Source organism: Salmo trutta, chromosome 15 (genome assembly GCF_901001165.1).
Source record: "Salmo trutta chromosome 15, fSalTru1.1, whole genome shotgun sequence".
Lineage (NCBI taxonomy): Eukaryota > Metazoa > Chordata > Actinopteri > Salmoniformes > Salmonidae > Salmo > Salmo trutta.
The window spans coordinates 15,408,806-15,426,644 of record NC_042971.1 but is presented as its reverse complement, the minus strand read 5'-3'; the positions used below and the strand labels follow the sequence as shown (position 1 = coordinate 15,426,644).

Below are 17,839 nucleotides of genomic sequence, written 5' to 3'. Positions count from 1 at the left end.
CTGGAAAGAGGGGGTTTGGGCTGTTAGGTTCTGTATCATCATCTTTGTACATGACCCACTTTGCAGCCAACTCCTAATGAGGACTGCTTTGATGACTCCCTCAGTACTGTGGAAGGGCAGGGTAGAGATAGCACCACAGACAGCACATTCAGCCGCCAGGCCTTAGGGCAGGTTCTGCCCCATGATGTCCCAGAGTAGAGCAAAGCAGGCTGGAGCGGCACAGCGAGGGAGCACCAGTCATCCATCAGCAGAAGCCAGCCGCCCACGCCCACCAGCCATGAGAGGAATCATCAGACAGCAGCACGCTTTGAACGTGGAGGGAAACCTCAACTAACCACAGCAAGCAACTTACATCTAAAACGAACAGCCTCAACCCCATTAAGAGCTAAGGGGTTAGCCAAAGCAGAGCTTCCGTTCACTTGAGTTTGATCAGTTAAATAATAACCACAATAATAACAACTCTCGCAGAAGGAGTGGTAGAGTGCAGGAGGGTTATGCTATTTCTTATTCATAGACACAGTGCTTGGATTTCACTGCCTGACGAGCGTTCATCTGGCTCCCATCTCATTTGGGCCAGTTTGAGTCGGTTGGTCTTTAGAGAGCGCCTGTTTGAACAAGGCATTCTGAGGCACGGCTCACTGAACCACAATTATTACAGATGAATTATTTACTAACTCAAACTCATAGGGAGAACGCTGAAAGTTCACAAAAAGTGAAAGGTCTTGTAAGGTACGTGACTGTCATACACAAGCAGTTAGCTATTATTTTAGGGTAGGCTACAAAGGTAAATATATTGTCATGCTCCCAGTAAACCAATGTTCACAAATCCACTGTTGTGAGTTTAAAGGATGTTTAATTTACCTTCTTCTGCTTTACCTGACTTCCAGTCTGGAATATGAACACATATGTCTCCTCCTGTCATGAAATAATTATGCAGACTATAGATACAGAACACTAAACTTTTCATTGGGAAGACGGAAGCTTCATTTGCTCACAGAACCGTCCCTCTCAGGCGCGTATAATACTGTGGGATGAGAAAGTGTTGACAAATGTGTGCCATTTATCTTCCTTTAACAAATGAGTTTCAGCGGTAGAGACTTGCTGAGCGAGATCATGTGTCTGTGCTCTAGGTGTTGCTGAGCCCAAGCCAAGTCAGGGACACAGTGGGCCGTGACAGAGCTGTGGGGAGATAGATGATGAAACAGTGCATTTGGAGAAACAATGGCTGGTCAGTGGCACATGCATTTGCACAGGGAACCAGTTTGAGGCTGTGTCGCGCTGAGCAGAGCTGAACTGAGCAAAGCTGAGTTTGGCTGAGTTGAGCCGCAGCAAATTCTTGCTCTCGTCAGAGAGTAAAGGAAAACTACTCTCACAAAAACAAACCAGGGTGAGAGAAAATGAGAGAGCTCTCCAAGAGCATCAAACAACAGACATCCACATGATGCAACAGGCTTAGAAATGTTTTTATTAGGATATGCAACAAAATGTCTGGGAGAGATTCAGAGAACAGATGCACACTCCTCTATATGAACACCAACCTGGTGAAAGCAGCCCAGCGGTGTTGGAAATATGCATGAGAGAACAGCTGTGGGTTACTATGTTCCATTCGATAGCAATCTGAAGAAAGATAGAGCCAACCTTGAAAGACTTTCAACATGGAATGAGTTTCAATTGAGGCGGAAGAAGGGCTCAAATGTGATTATGCATTCAGTGCTGCTGCCATTGGGGGTGCAGGATTGAGGCTTTGCAATCACATTTGACCCTCTGACTATATCTTTCCTCTAAACATAGCCTGGGCGTGTCTGTAGCTTCTAAAGCTCTTGTCTAAAGCTCTTGCCTGCCTCGGTGTAAAGCAGGCGGCGGCTCTCTCTCTCTCAGAGCTCAGAGCACAGCGTTGTTCAGAGCCATGCCGTACTTTCACAGTGCTGTAGCCTGTAATTAATTCAATAATTCAAACTGAGACCATAAAAACAGTAGAGAGGGCTACAGTCTCTGTGGCACTTCTGTTTTTAGTTTAAAACCACGGGCCTCAACAGCAAGGAAACATCAAATTGTATTCCAGACGCAATATGATTTCTGATGTCAAAACAGATCATTTTACTTAGCTCCATAAGACTAACCACTGTCTTGGTCTGGAGCAGTGGAAAACAGGCTTCGTGTTCCAAAATCATCTGTCAAATGCAATCTTATCTCACTTAAGGACATCATCTACAATCTCTGTTCAGACCAAGCATCTAGACATCATAAAGTTTCATCAGTCATCATGTGCTGTCGACCATTACCTAACAACCCAACAGGAAGTACCTTCAGCCGGAAATATTAAAACCTATTGAGGATTTCAAATCACTTGGTCACTTTCGTCAAAGTGCAGAAGCTACTGTGGCGACATAGTGAGTTTAATAACACCACAGCTCCACCACTTCCCTTTCTGCAAGTCCTAACCTGTGGACTAGTGGTAATGCTCCTGGCTTGAATTACATGGATACTGCTCCCCACTAGAGACCAAGGTTCAATCCCCACTTCCTCATTCCCACTTGCCTGTCTCCCTGTCTAATCAAGCTGCTGTGGGGAGTGAGTCAATAACACCACTTCTTCTTTTTCCACTTGTCTTGTTCGAGAGGATCGTCTCTGAAGAGACCACTAATTGAGATGCATCTTAGTGTTAATAATTGAAAACCCTATGAGAAGGTACTGACAAAACAGGCCTTTGTGATTTGTTACCCTGATGGTAATAGATCTATTGTGAAAAAGTTAAGCTGGAGTAAATATGGAGTAGCGCACTTACGAATGTATGATTTTTCTTTCTGGAATCAATCATCAAACCTGATGCAATGTCGTTATCAACATTACCATCATGAATCATCCGTCATGAGTCATAGGATACTGTATACTGGATAGAGATTCTGCTCAAGGCCAGGGTATCACCAGCAGACACACACACACACACACACACACACACACACACACACACACACACACACACACACACACACACACACACACACACACACACACACACACACACACACACACACACACACACACACACACACACACACACACACACACACACACACACACACACACACCACACACTGAATACGCAAAATTATTCAGTGTGCACATCCGCCCTCTCAAAGTATTCAATTTCTATACAGATTAGATAGAAATTAGAATACCCATCTTTTCCTTCTTCCATAATAAATGCAGATTGAAAGCTGTTGATTTTATCTAAACATGCATCTCCCAGACACCTGCTATTAGGATTTTTTGTTGGAATGGAATGCCAGAAATAGAAAATATCCTACTGAATCGATTCATGAGTTATCTATTGAGAAATGATCACCCAGTCTATTTCCCTGCAGTGGTTTCAGCGCTCATGAGGCATTTCTAAGTTATATTCTTCAAGAATCAATGGTTACATATAATACATTTTTAAGTCCAAAAATTGATGTAGCTACTGTAGATTTTCCCTTTAAGGCCTACCACTAAATTATGTCATTTGTTATCCTGCATGTGATTAATTATCACTCTGGAACCCTGAAGCCTCCCATTTGTCCAGGTCTGAAAAGGCCTTTCGCCATCATTATTATCCTGTTCCTCTGCACACAGGTAGAGGGCTATCATACAACCTGAGGAAGGTCTATAGGGCCACTTCTGCCTGGTGTGTGTGTGTGGCGTGTTTGTGTGTCTTGACTTATCATCAAGTCAACCTCTCACTTTCTCCAGGCTGATCTGATCTGCGTGTGGCTGCACACACTAAATCACAATTGAAGGTCTTTCAGGTCAATCCAATTTGTCACGATGAATGACAGGACAGTCAAATGATTTGTCAGGTACTTAAAGGAGCTTGAGGGATGCTGTTGGGTGGTAGCCATCTATGTATTTTGGCGGTCGGCTGTGGACGTCGGGGGCTTTGGCATGGCAGCATATACTTGTGCCTAAAAAGCACTTATGTGCATTCCAAGATTGAATAAGAAGTCTATGTTTTTCGGCCTAGACAGAGTTTGGACATATCATAAAGAAAATACTCAGCCACTCACAGTAAACTGTTGTGTCAGGTGTAACTCATTTCACGTCCCTTTGCCCTTGATCAACACAGTATTTGGAGGTGCGCTATCTGATGCAGCAGGAATCCAGGACTGGCAGCTCGCAGTGTTGGGCTCAATTCAGAATTTAATTGAGGGTGCCTCATAAATTCCAATTCAATTCTTGAATTTGAACTAAATTAGAATTTTATATAGTAAACAGCATACAGAATTGTAAGGAAATATAAATGAATTCAGTGAAATTCTAAATGATGTGTAGTCTACAATTGATTATCAGGAAAAACTACAAAAATGTATGATCAAGGAAAACAAAAACCTGTATGCGAATATTGTAAGTTATTATATTTCATTAATCACTTACGTGTTGTTCAATACGGGGACATTACTAAATTTCCCAGAATGCATTAGTTTAACCCTCAAGTTAACCCTGAGGCCTTCATAAATAAGGCAAACAAATTAAATGGTTGGTGGAAATATAATTGGCTATTCTAAGTACTAAGGGTAAAAGAGTATATGAGCATTATTTCCAGAGAAAATGTATATATTCTTTGTTTTCTTTTTTTGTTTTCCTGAGTGAGGGAGCTCCAAAATGCAGGTGTTTCAGCCTAGCTCAGTGCTTTCTGTGGTGGTGGGGCAAGCGAGCAGAAAACACAGAGCGTTGCGCCGTGATTGGCTCAGTGATCTGTCACTCATGGGGACACTACGTCACCTCCAAGTCTAAGGGTAGACTTTGAAAATATTTGCCCCTTGGGTGCTGCCATAGAGTTACATTAGAAGTGTCCATCCAAGATGGCTCAAGGTCATTGGCCACAGATAAAATGACGACAAATCACGTTATATCTACAGTAGCTTTGATTGGACTGTCAACATCACACTTTCAAAATCTTTGCTAGCAGTCATCATCATGAATCAAGTCGACAATCTACTGGCAAATCCTTTTTAATCCTTGTCATATGAAGATAAATAATGAAGAGAAATTATAGATAAAACATATCGGTGCTCATCGGCCATTGGATATAAACATTACACAACAAGTTGGAAATCGCAAATTCAATAATGAGTGGTTTGGAAGGAATCAGTGGCTAACTGTGAGTTATAAGACAACTGGGAACTTGGAAAAAATGAGCTACGACTGGGAAAATACGTTTAGAAATTTCATCCAATTCAGAATTGTAAATTGGGAACTCGGGCCTCTTTCTAGAGCTACGACCTGAAGATCACTGACGTCATCATGATTCAAACTTTTTTTGTTGAGTTCCCAGTTGTCTTGAAAGCACCATAAATCCAGACAATGCCAGACTTTGATGATAAAGTTTGATGACAAAATTTGCCCACGAAGGACCGCCACGCTACCTTCCTGTTTAACTGAGCAGAGCACAACAAGGTGAGTCCAAAAATGTCTTGTATGCTGCTGCATAAATTATGTAATATGCCAGGAAGATATGTATACTGTAGCTAAGAAAGTAATACTAAGTGTTTGTTGTGTAGTAAGCTGTTAGTAGCCCATGTGCCTCACCCTAATAATTTGGTCTATTTTCACCTCTTAATATCGCCTACTGTTCTGATTTGGTGGTGTTTTCGAGAAATGTAGTCATTGAATAGTGTAAGAGCTTTCATTGTCTGCTTATATGCCCCCTTTATTTATCCTATGATTCTGACTTGGTGTACAGGGAGAACACTGTAAGAACGGCCCATATTCTGAATTCTGTTGCTGTACATTTCAAAAGTGCTGAATAAATAGTTATATTGACGACGTCCATCCTAGCTCGCTCGTTAATGTCTTAATCGGAATTACGGATTGCCTCATCCACTTGTCATCCACTTATGCTATAGTTTGTACATCTCAATTATCTGTAGAAACCACATTTGTTTAAGCAAGTCAGCTGTATTAGCTCTGTTTTTTTAAAAGGCAGTAAATGAGGCTGAATGAACTGTTTCGCTGCCAGACAAGAATCCCGCTGACAGCCAGGTATAGCAGTGGTAAGGTGTATGGACTGCTTTTGGGACTCTGCTGTTGGGACACCTTTATGTATGCAATGCAATTAATGTATTGTTTAGTGTTGTGTTGTGTAGTGCTTTTGCTGGGAATGCATCCCACTTTTTTTTCCCCCAGCAAGATTTACATGCAAAAATCACCACTGAGAAGGTGATTCTCATTTCAAGCACATTTTCATCCACTTTCCTTCTCCTTGCTTCCTCTCCTCGATAACCTTTGACCTATTTCAAAAGGAGGCCAGAGAGGACGGAGGAGAGAGGACGCAGAAGTTGAGCAAATCCAATTGAGAAAAGGCCTAGTTGTGGAATTTCGTTGAATTGCACCAAATTAAATTCTACCTCCTGTCACTCAAACTCAAATTTAATTTCTACATCCTGTGCAATGTGGTCAAATCAATTCAAATTTCAACTCATGAGTTGAATGGGAGTCAATTCGAAAATTAGGAATTAAGCCCAACCCTGCTGGCTAGTCTGAAAGGACATTGGAGGACAATATGTCCCCTAGGAGCTGCAGCTGCTGTGAGTACCGGTCAGCTCTGATCGGTCTCTCTTAAGGAGAAGTTTTATGTTTTACAACCAAATCTCATTTTATGTTGTAAATGACATGTTAAAGAAGTGATTTTACATGTTTTTGAGAAATATACCCCAAACAGCAAATCACTTCCTCATCCTCATTGTAAGAGACTAGTCAAGATCGAGGCAAAGATGAACGGAGCAAAGTACAGAGAGATCCTTAATGAAAACCTGCTCCAGAGTGCTCAGGACCTTACTGGGGCTAGGGCTCACCTTCCAACAGGACAACGACCCTAAGCACACAGCCAAGACAATGCAGGAGTGGATTCAGGACAAGTCTCTGAATGTCCTTGAGTGGCCCAGCCAGAGCCTAGACTTGAACCCGATCAAACATCTCTGGAGAGACCTGAAAATAGCTGTGCAGCAATGCTCCCCATCCAACCTGACAGAGCTTGAGAGGATCTGCAGAGAAGAATAGGAGAAACTCCCCAAATACAGCTGTGCCAAGCTTGTAGCGTCATATCCAAGAAGACTCAATCCTGTAATCGCTGCCAAAGATGCTTCAACAAAGTACTGAGTAATGGATCCGAATACTTATCCAAATGTGATATTTGCATTTTTTTTTTTATACATTAGCAGTTTTTTTGCTTTGTCATTATGGGGTTGTGTGTGTAGATTGATGAGGGGGGAAAAACTATTTAATCAATTTTAGAATAAGGCTGTAATGTAACAAAATGTGGAAAAAGTCAAGAGGTCTGAATACTGTCTGGAGGCACTGTACTTCAAGAAATTCGGACTTAAACTCATCAATCACGATGGCCTGAGTTCTGTCACTAAGATAATCATGAAACCATGAACAGGCATCAGATCTCAGGCCTATCGAGGACAACTTATTCAATAAAATAGCATGATCAACAGTATCATAAGCTTTTGACAGGTTCTCAAACAAAGCAGCACATTTCATTTTAGTGTCTAAGGAATTGACAAGATCATTAACAACTAAAGTCGTTGCTGTGATAGTGCTATGCCCAGGTCCAAACCCTGATTGGTTTACATTCAAAATCCATTTCTCAGATAAAAAATATCAACGTTGTACATTTACGAAGGAAATGGGTTGATAATTATTAAAGGAAAAATCCAGCCAAACTCACTCATTCCTTTATGTTGCAGTGTTAAATAACATTAAGATGTGAGAACAATATTTTTGTGAACAAATGTTTCATTTTTGCGTTATTATAAGGCTGGTAGCAACATGGAAAATCGTTGTGGAAATCTGTTGTAGGTCAAGTCGACTACAAAATCCACAATGCAATGTTCTCTCTATGGGCCAGCTGGCTAGCTAGATAGCTAGGTAGCAAGCAAATGTAGCTATACACAATAATACCAAAGACAGTATCAGCATGTGAAGTAGCTAGTTAGTGTAGTTTGTTTAGGTGATTTTATAGCTATCTCCTTTCTATAATATCTCTGGCAATGGCACCATGCAATGTACCCTGGACTAAAGAGGCAGACATAGGAAAAATGTGCCAGACCCTCCGTTAAATAACACACTTCTCAAGGTAGGAGTATCGCAAAAATATGATCAATGGCTCATTCGAGAGAAGACATTCTCCCGAGTTATCACTTTATCACAGTGCTACGTTATACCGGACGGATTTCTGCCTGCTTGAATGCCAATAACTCAGAAACACATGAAAACATGAAATGACCCATGGAATCGATAGAACATCAATCAGAGATGCACAAAAACAATATCACATAAAAAATGGGTTAACATTTCCTTTAAGATCACTACTATCCCCGCCCTTATGGAGTGGCAACACAAGAGCTAATTTCAATACTTTTGGAATATTCCCTGATAACAATGTTAAATAAAAAATGTGGGTTATTGAGCCAACAATGATGGGTGCTGTACACTTGGTCGGCCGCTGTGGATTTCTTGTTGTCTATTGCTAGCAATGATTCCAGCACTTATTTTTATGTTAATAGCCTAAAAGAAAATCTTTGACTATCATTTATTTGATCATTAGGCATGTTTCCCCTATCAGCATCCAGCCAATATCATTGTGAATAGGCTTATAAGTTATTTCAAAGAGGTAGCCCGCTGAAATAAAATGGTGATTAAGTACATCAATGATGCCATTTTGTCCCGGAACGAGGCCAGTTTCTGAATTCATTTGTTGTAGCAGAAAGAGGGAAGTAGAACGCTTCAGGGATTTTACATTTTTCCAGAATTTAGCCAGGTTTTCTGATTTGTCTTACACAATGATTCATCAGTTGCTTAAAAGCTTACCAGTCCAGGTCTAAACCTGTGTTCCTGGCCTTGACCCAAGCATGATCTCTTTTATGAATGACTTCTGATAATTCTGGAGTGTACCAGGCATTTGATCTACCTTTAACCCTTGTTTTTTTGAAGGGAGCATGATTATCCACAATAGTATTGAAGACATCTGTAAAAAGGCTGGAAGCTACATCAGGTTCAGGGACAGGTGAAATACAATCAAGGTCACTAAAATAAAGATCATGTGAAAAAGCCTGTTCACTGAAGTTTTTAAAGTTCCTCCTTGTGATGACACAAGACTTAGATTTTTGTATTCTTACATCTCTAACACAAAGAACTGGGCAATGTTAACTAATATCTTGGGTGAAGACACCAGTATTTTTCTCTTGTGTATTCGTTGAAAGAAGATCAGTCAGAGTTGACTTTTAAGACTCTTTAGAGTTGGGCCGTGTAGGCTTAGTCACCAGCTGGGTTAAGTTTAGATCATTACACATGTCTTTTAGATTGTCTGAAGCCTGCATTTCCCAATCATAATTTAGGTCACCCAGGATAATAATTTCTGATTTAGTATAAGAAAACAACAAACTAGTTAACTCCTCGAGTACACAAAGGTTAGCAGAGGGAGGACGGTAGACCCCTATGACAGTTATGGATACATTTTTCTCCAAACAAAGGTTTAAAGATAGTTCAAAGTTTTTGATAAGGTTAATGGATTTCGGTAAAGAGACAGCGAAATGATTCAGTTCTGAACACATTATAACCCTCAATATTAATATCAGAGTCCAGAATGTCCAGATTTGTCTGCATAGCCCAGATCTTGATGTAATCCAGTTTAGGAAGTAAGCTCCTAATGTTCAGATGCATCAATCCAAGTCCTTTATGATTTCTAAAATCACATGGAGTCTCCAACTCAAACAAGCTAAGTTCAATAGGCAGTTGCAGGCCCTTTCTGATGGTTGATATTGATATAGTTGATATGGCTATAAGATTGCATAGAACTCCCCCATTTGGTCTAGTCTATTAGTAATAGAGGAAAGACTCTGCAGCCAATGTCAATATGAGGAACTCTCAGAGTAACCGATGATGGAACGTTATTAACTGACTTACATGGGCTTTGGTTGCTATCGTGCATCAACCCAAGCCCTCTATGTGATTTGAAAACTGAGTGGGTATTACATTGAACATTTAAACTAATAACACTGGGTGAGCAGACCACAGTGGGCTTCTCTTTTGAGCTAACAATAGCAGATCTAAGAGTGGAGTTTAATTGAATGAGTACAATATTACAACTGAGCCTTGGCAGTATAGACAACAGTACGACAATAATGCTTAGAAAGGATGGGAGGTATTACCTGAGCGGTGCTTGGACTGTCTCTGAGTAAATATCTTAACGCAGCCTTGAAATGTGACGAGAGGGTTCAGGATCCTAGATGGCTTGGGTCGAGTCCATCATCTCTTTAGAGCATCTTTGTTTACAAAAAGTGTCGGAATAGTCAATAAAAGTTATGATTGGCAGCTGTCTTTAAACCAGATATGAAGTGCTATGAGCCTGCTGAACTTTTCGCAGCCGCGGCCCAGCGACGGCACGGGGCCAGAGCCTTTCAGGGTGTTGATCAGCTCAATAAAATCCTGTTTCATTAGCTCTCATTTACCCTTTTTTATATAATTTGGTCCCACATGCGCTATGACAGCAGTTACCTGTAGCAGTGGGCTACACAGAGAATCTAACAACTGGATAGGGGAAACGTCTCGTGTTGAGCAAAAGGGAATGTAACAATGTGGATAAAGTTCGGAAGAACACAATATCATGTGTACAACATCTGAAGACCTGCATCACTATACTGAGAGCTTGCCGTTTCTAAAAGATTGTATATGGGTGTTTTTGGAGCCTTTGTTCATGTTTTTTCGGGGCCCTAATACTACACAATGAGGATGAGGAAGTGATCTGCTGTTTGGGCTGTTTCTTTAAAACGTGAAATCTCATAAAAAGTGTCTGGACCATTCTATAACATGCCATTTACATAGAGATTTGGTTGTAAAAAAGAACTTCTCTGTGGATGACGATGACGATGTGGATGCGGATGATGATGATGATGAAGGTGTCTCTCCCACTCACCTGTGGATGATGCGTTTGCTGCGGAGGTAGCCCAGCGCCAGGGCGATCTCACAGACGTACAGCTTGACAGTGCTCTCTGAGAAGTGAACGTTCTGCTGGAGGTGGTAGCGCAGGTCTCCTCCCAGCAACAGATCCACTACCATGAACATGTCCTCCTCATCCTGGAACGAGTACCTACAGGAGAGGTGGAGGAGGAGGAGGGAGGAGGAGGAGGGTGTGAAAGAAGAGGTGGAGGAAGAGGAGACGGAAGAGGAAGATGTGGAGGAGGAGGAGGAGGATGAAGAGGTGAAAGAAGAGGTGGAGGAGGAAGATTTGGAGGACGGGGTTGTGGAGATGGAGGAGGAGGAGGGTGAAGAAGAGGAAGAGAAAAGAAGGAAGAAGAAGAAGAATATCAGCCTATGAAGTCCCATATTTCTTACATTTCTTACAAATCCTAACAGCTTACAAGGTTTTATATTATTATATTGTATTGGGCGTCAGAAACCAAATTGCTGTAATGTGAGTCTTATGCAACTTGCCTCGGGGCGGCAGGTAGCCTAGTGGTTAGAGTGTTGGACTTGTAACTGAAAGGTTGAAAGATCGAATCCCTGAGCTGACAAGGTAAAAATCTGTCATTCTGACCCTGAACAAGGCAGTTAACCCACTGTTCCTAAGCTTTCATTGAAAATAAGAATTTGTTCTTAACTGACTTGCCTAGTTAAATAAAGGTAAACCTTCTTTTTTTTTAAATAACACAAAATAGAAGAAACCAACACACCAACATCTATTCAAAGCAATTACCTTGGTTTGCCAATATCGAACATGTGAACAAGTTTAGTGTGAGGCATGTGATGAAAGTGGAGGGTTACATTATCAAGGCTAAAAGACAGAGCTGTAATCTTCATGACTACATGATGCAAAAGCCAGCAGAATAGCCCCTTATGACACGTACGGTGCTGGCGAGCTCACACAATGACTAAGCCAAGCCAGAGATGTCGCTAGTTATTCTAGGCCCAAATTAATTCCCAGAAAAGGCTATTCATTAGCGGCTAGTAATGGAAACACCCCTTCAATACACTGATAGAACTGTTCCATTGAAAGAAAAAGCTTTATGTCAGGTGTGGTATGACTGAGCACATCCATCCAACCATCCATTCATCTATCTACCAAGGGCTCCATCCATCTAGCAATCAAACAGCGGAATGCCACAGCAGGCCTGCCACATCAGACCTTGCCTGTTCCACTACTCCCCATTGATTTTACATGATGGAATTCCCACTGTGATCTGTACTTTCTCCTTTTGAATGGCTGGATAATGAGTCTATGGCACTGTAAAATAATTTGTGTGACTTCAGGGCCAGAGAGTGTAGGATGGAGGGGGGCTTGCTACAGTAGGAGGACATCATGTCAATGACTTCAGGGCCAGAGAGTGTAGGATGGAGGGGGGCTTGCTACAGTAGGAGGACATCATGTCAATGACTTCAGGGCCAGAGAGTGTAGGATGGAGGGGGGCTTGCTGCAGTAGGAGGACATCATGTCAATGACTTCAGGGCCAGAGAGTGTAGGATGGAGGGGGGCTTGCTGCAGTAGGAGGACATCATGTCAATGACTTCAGGGCCAGAGAGTGTAGGATGGAGGGGGGCTTGCTGCAGTAGGAGGACATCATGTCAATGACTTCAGGGCCAGAGAGTGTAGGATGGAGGGGGGCTTGCTGCAGTAGGAGGACATCATGTCAATGACTTCAGGGCCAGAGAGTGTAGGATGGAGGGGGGCTTGCTACAGTAGGAGGACAACATGTCAATGACTTCAGGGCCAGAGAGTGTAGGATGGAGGGGGGCTTGCTGCAGTAGGAGGACATCATGTCAATGACTTCAGGGCCAGAGAGTGTAGGATGGAGGGGGGCTTGCTACAGTAGGAGGACATCATGTCAATGACTTCAGGGCCAGAGAGTGTAGGATGGAGGGGGGCTTGCTGCAGTAGGAGGACATCATGTCAATGACTTCAGGGCCAGAGAGTGTAGGATGGAGGGGGGCTTGCTGCAGTAGGAGGACATCATGTCAATGACTTCAGGGCCAGAGAGTGGAGGATGGAGGGGGGCTTGCTGCAGTAGGAGGACATCATGTCAATGACTTCAGGGCCAGAGAGTGGAGGATGGAGGGGGGCTTGCCAACCCTAAGTGTAGGATGGAGGGGGGCTTGCTTCCTTCAGAGAAAACTCACCACTTTGTCCTCTCAGAAGCTCAGGTAGAATGGCTTGGTCTGTTGGTCCGGTCCGTTATATAGTCATTGCAGAATAGAGCTTAACTGGTGTTTGGTTAGATCTCACTGTAAGTGCAACACTGTGAAAGCATAACACCGAGAGTGAACGCTACCTACTGAATAGATGTCACAGAGCTGCAGAGTGGCTGTCTAACATCATTCCCTCAGGGGACAATGCCTTAAGGTTCACTGCTATAGGGTATTTCTCCTAAAAGGTTCACTGCTATAGGGTATTTCTCCTAAAAGGTTCACTGCTATAGGGTATTTCTCCTAAAAGGTTCACTGCTATAGAGTATTTCTCCTAAAAGGTTCACTGCTATAGAGTATTTCTCCTAAAAGGTTCACTGCTATAGGGTATTTGTCCTCTAAGATGCATAGATTTTAAAAAGGCTCTGTGATGAACCTGCGAAGCCTCAGTGTCTCGTGGGGAACGCAAGGTTGTAAATTCGGCAAATAGTATGAGGGACATCTGCACAACAGAGCAGATTAATGGCCGCCTTTTCTGATAAACATACAGTTTTTTTTATAAACAAGTGGAGAAGAGATGGCGCTGCCCACTAACCAGTGTATGATGCTCCTGAATGGCCAGGAGCATCCTGCGCCCCATAAATCACACAGACAGACAGAGGATGATAACTTAGGCCCACAGACGATGGTGTCATGATGTCACCAAAGTTTCCCAGTGTTCCGTCACGAGAAGGGCTGAAGGAGATTGAAAAGCCAAAGTTAGGGAGGAGAGGAACTCACTCCTGGGAGCCTCTGCAGCTCTGCAGTCTTTAAAGCGGCAATCTGCGATTGCTAAAATGCATGATATACAGCCATTGATTCTTGAAGAATATAACTTATGCCTCATGAGCTTAGTTCAACTGTCACACTCCATGAGAACCCAGCATATAAGCTTGTTTTACTCCTTTGTTTGTAAACAATGTAATTGTAAACAAACCCTGTATAGCTTCAAAACATGATTTAAACTATAATTTTGATATCATGGATAGTCAGTCCTTGCACCATAGCTCTGTCTATAAATTTGAGTGTGGTTACATTTGTCTTGCCCCATTACTCAGCTGTTTACCGAAACAGTTGTGGGGTGTCCGCTTTGTTATTGCTTGACCTGTAGATTTCCCCTTGAAAACGTCAAGAAATCAGTTGTGAGATGTTAAAGTACCTCTGAAGAGACAGTCTGACATGTTGGGGAGCTGGGGGATAGTTTGACAAAGCCACTGAGGGAAGTCAAAGCACCTGAGATCAAACACATGTAGCTATCAGATTAACATCACATACTGTACTGTATACTCTTACTGACAGTCTTCTCATGGGTGACTGTAGGCAAGAGTGGACTAGTTTAAAGTGTTGGACAAAAGTCTGAGAATGCCCCTGTCCTGCTTCGATGAAAAAGAAACAAAGCCATGTGGCAGAATAATCACATGGATGTCTTTGTTTTAATGTTTCAAATGAATCGTTGTTGTTGTTTTGGCTCTGTACTCCAGCACTTCAGATTTGAAATTGTACAATGACTATGAAGTTAAAGTGCAGACTGTCAGAAATGGAACTGTTTACAAATGAAGTTATAAGTGTAGTAGCCCTTTCCAGCAGTCAATGACCAAAAGTGCCCTCTTTAGACTCATGGGTGGAATGTTATTAATATGTCATCATTTCATCATTAATAAAGATAATACATTTTTTTACGACAAAATTCCGGTGTTTCTATGTCAAACTGTTATGTTTTATTTCAGTCTTCTTTAATATATATAAAGTGTAATATTGGGATGCAAACTCAAAATTGAATGCATTTAAAAAAAAAAAAAAAAAAAAAATTTTCATCTAAACTAAAATATAAATGCAACATGCAACAATTTCAATGATTTTACGGAGTTATAATTCATATAAGGAAATCAGTCAATTGAAATAAATTCAATCAGCCCTAATCTATGGATTTCACATGACTGGGCAGGGGCGCAGACATGGGTGGGCCTGGGAGGGCATAGGCACACCCACTTGGGAAATAGCCCCCCCCCCACTGAGGAGCCAGGCCCAGCCAATCAGAATGAGTTTTTGCCACAAAAGGGCTTTATTACAGACAGAAACACTCCTCAGTTTGGTCTCAGACGAACCCACACTTTGGTTGGTTACACGTGGTCTGTGGTTGTGAAGCCATTTGGAAGTACTGCCAAATTATCAAAAATTGTGTTGGGGGTGGCTTATGGTAGAGAAATTAACATTAAATTATTTGGCAACAGCTCTGTGGCAAAACTGCACATTTTAGAGAGGCCTTTTATTGTCCCCAGCACAAGGTGCACCTGTGTAATGATCCTAATGTCATAGCATGCAATTACTACATCAAGCTTGTGACTTTACAAGTTTGTTGGATCCATTTGCTGTTTGTGTTCCAGATTATTTGTGCAAAATAGAAATTAATGGTAAATAATGTATTGTGTCATTTGAGTAATTTTTATTGTAAATAAGAATATAATATGTTTCTAAACACTTCTACATGAATGTGGACGCTACCATGACTACGAATAATACTGAATAAACTTAATAATGATGAGAGGTTAGCGTGTCTTATGGATATGATACTTGTGCGTCTGTAACTAATTAATTATGCGAGAAATGGCGGTGGAAACTGGAAAAGCCTCTATGGACAAATATTGATATAATAACCATCATATTGAAGTAAACTTGGAGTAATGCGATTATATGGTGTGTGGTCCTCCCACTATGACTCGGGAAAGCATGCAGTTTATTAGGCTACAGATCAAATAAATTATGATGAACTTCGGAAGGTGGTGAAAGTGCACAGTGATCTTGACGCTCCTTTCCAATAAATATCGAGGGTCTTTTTCTGGTGACATGATCATTGATGCTTGACTGCCATTGGACATAAAAATATTCTGCTCATCCATAATAATCTCATCATGTAGACTATCCTACCCGCACAGCCTACACGCACTGTATCTGCGAGCTGTTGGCTACTTAGCTAGAGCGAACATGCCAAGACCAGAGTAGGCACATTTTCTATTTAACGCAACAGATTTTGTGACAAAACTATCGGTAGAGTTGAAAATGCGTTGGAAACACATTGAACTTTACATTTGTATTTAGTACATGAAAACTTATGCGAAAAAGTACATTTTGTGTGCACTATGTCGTCACACAATGATTTTTAACGCAACAAACCCATTTGGTGGAAACACCACTGGTGGGAACACATGCATATTTTCTTTATGCAGATTCTAGAATATTCGCATGAAAAATCTGTCACCAATTGGATGGAAACCTAGTTTATAATGGAACCAAAGAAGTGATTGCCACACATTCTGAGGACTAAAACCTTGTCTGGTGAGTTAGACGTGTTTAGAAGGGCTTGCCAGTCAGATCTAAAATAATCTAAGCATCTCAGTAGTGCTGTGCTCTGCAGGGCAGTGCTCTCTATCTCTCTACAGAGCTCCTTCTGATGTTGGGAAAATACTCCTGGCTCAGCGGAGTCTGCCGAGGTGAGAGCATCTGGGAGCTGTCACTAGCACTTACCCAAGGAGGGGGACATGAATTGCCTTGTTTCCTGCAGGAGAAATAGCAGTTTATTTTCCTTTACATTGTGGGCAGTTAGGGGGGAAAAAAGTTGTGTTTTTTATTTTCCTGTAATGTAGTGGCATGATCCAGCCATCTTCCCCTCCTAGCGCCAGTCGGAATATTCATGAAGAAACGTGTTGGTTTAGCTGTAGTGGCCTGGAGTAGGAGGGATAGCAGTTCCTACAGGGAATCGATAGCGCACCAAGAGTCCGTAGCCTACTGGAGAAAGCTTAATCTAGTAGAAAATCTGATTCTTATGTTTCACTGATGGTTTATTATTCTTGCTCCCACAGCACTCTACTAAAGTGGGAAGTTGGTGAAACCTAACCATTATAGAATCTTATGCGGCGGTGGGGGAAATAAGTTTAGAGTGTGTAATACAATATAATGGGTGTTTCTCAATATGCATACTCAATATCCACACTCTCACATTCCGAGTGTATTCACTGACAATGTTCTTTTGAGTACGTTCTTGTGAGGCTGAGAGCATTGAGAATGCATAAGACATTACATTTGAGAAGCACTCCCCCTACATATATTACCTCTGTCACGTCCTGACCAGTAAAAGGGGTCATTTGTCATTGTAGTATGGTCAGGGATTGTTGTTTTTGTGTGTTTTGGGGTTGGTTTGTTTCATGGGGATTTGTTCTAGTTTTCATTTTCTATGTGTGGCCGAGTACGGTTTCCAATCAGAGGCAGGTGTCTTTTGTTGTCTCTGATTGGAAGCCATACTTAGGCAGCCTGTTTTTTCCTTTGGGTTGTGGGTGGTTGTTTTTTCGTATAGTCAATGTTACCTTACGGAACTGTCGTGTGTCATTTTGTTAATTTTTGTTTAAGTGTTCCCTTTATACGTTAAATAAAGAAGATGAGCACTCAACACGCTGCGCCTTGGTCTGTCCCTTTCGACGCATGTGACAACCTCACGCTTCACCTCCCATTCACTGAACCTTCTTCCAGCCAGGACAATGGCAACAATAGACGAAACAAAATATACACAAAGCAAATGTTTTATTTCATAATTATCAGCTAGATATGTGAATCGTAATAATCTAGCTAGTTAAACAGGCAAAAAATGGCC

The 17,839-nt window shown here is 41.7% G+C and overlaps 1 protein-coding gene across 1 annotated transcript in view; it reads right to left on the bottom strand.

Moving 5' to 3' along the window:
• Window positions 1-17,839, bottom strand: part of stk32a (serine/threonine kinase 32A) — a 67,657-nt gene that overhangs the window by 26,776 nt on the left and 23,042 nt on the right. The window contains exon 5 of the mRNA XM_029690504.1: window positions 10,955-11,128. Within this exon, the coding sequence (XP_029546364.1) occupies window positions 10,955-11,128 (174 nt within the window). The remainder of the gene's footprint in view (window positions 1-10,954; window positions 11,129-17,839) is intronic.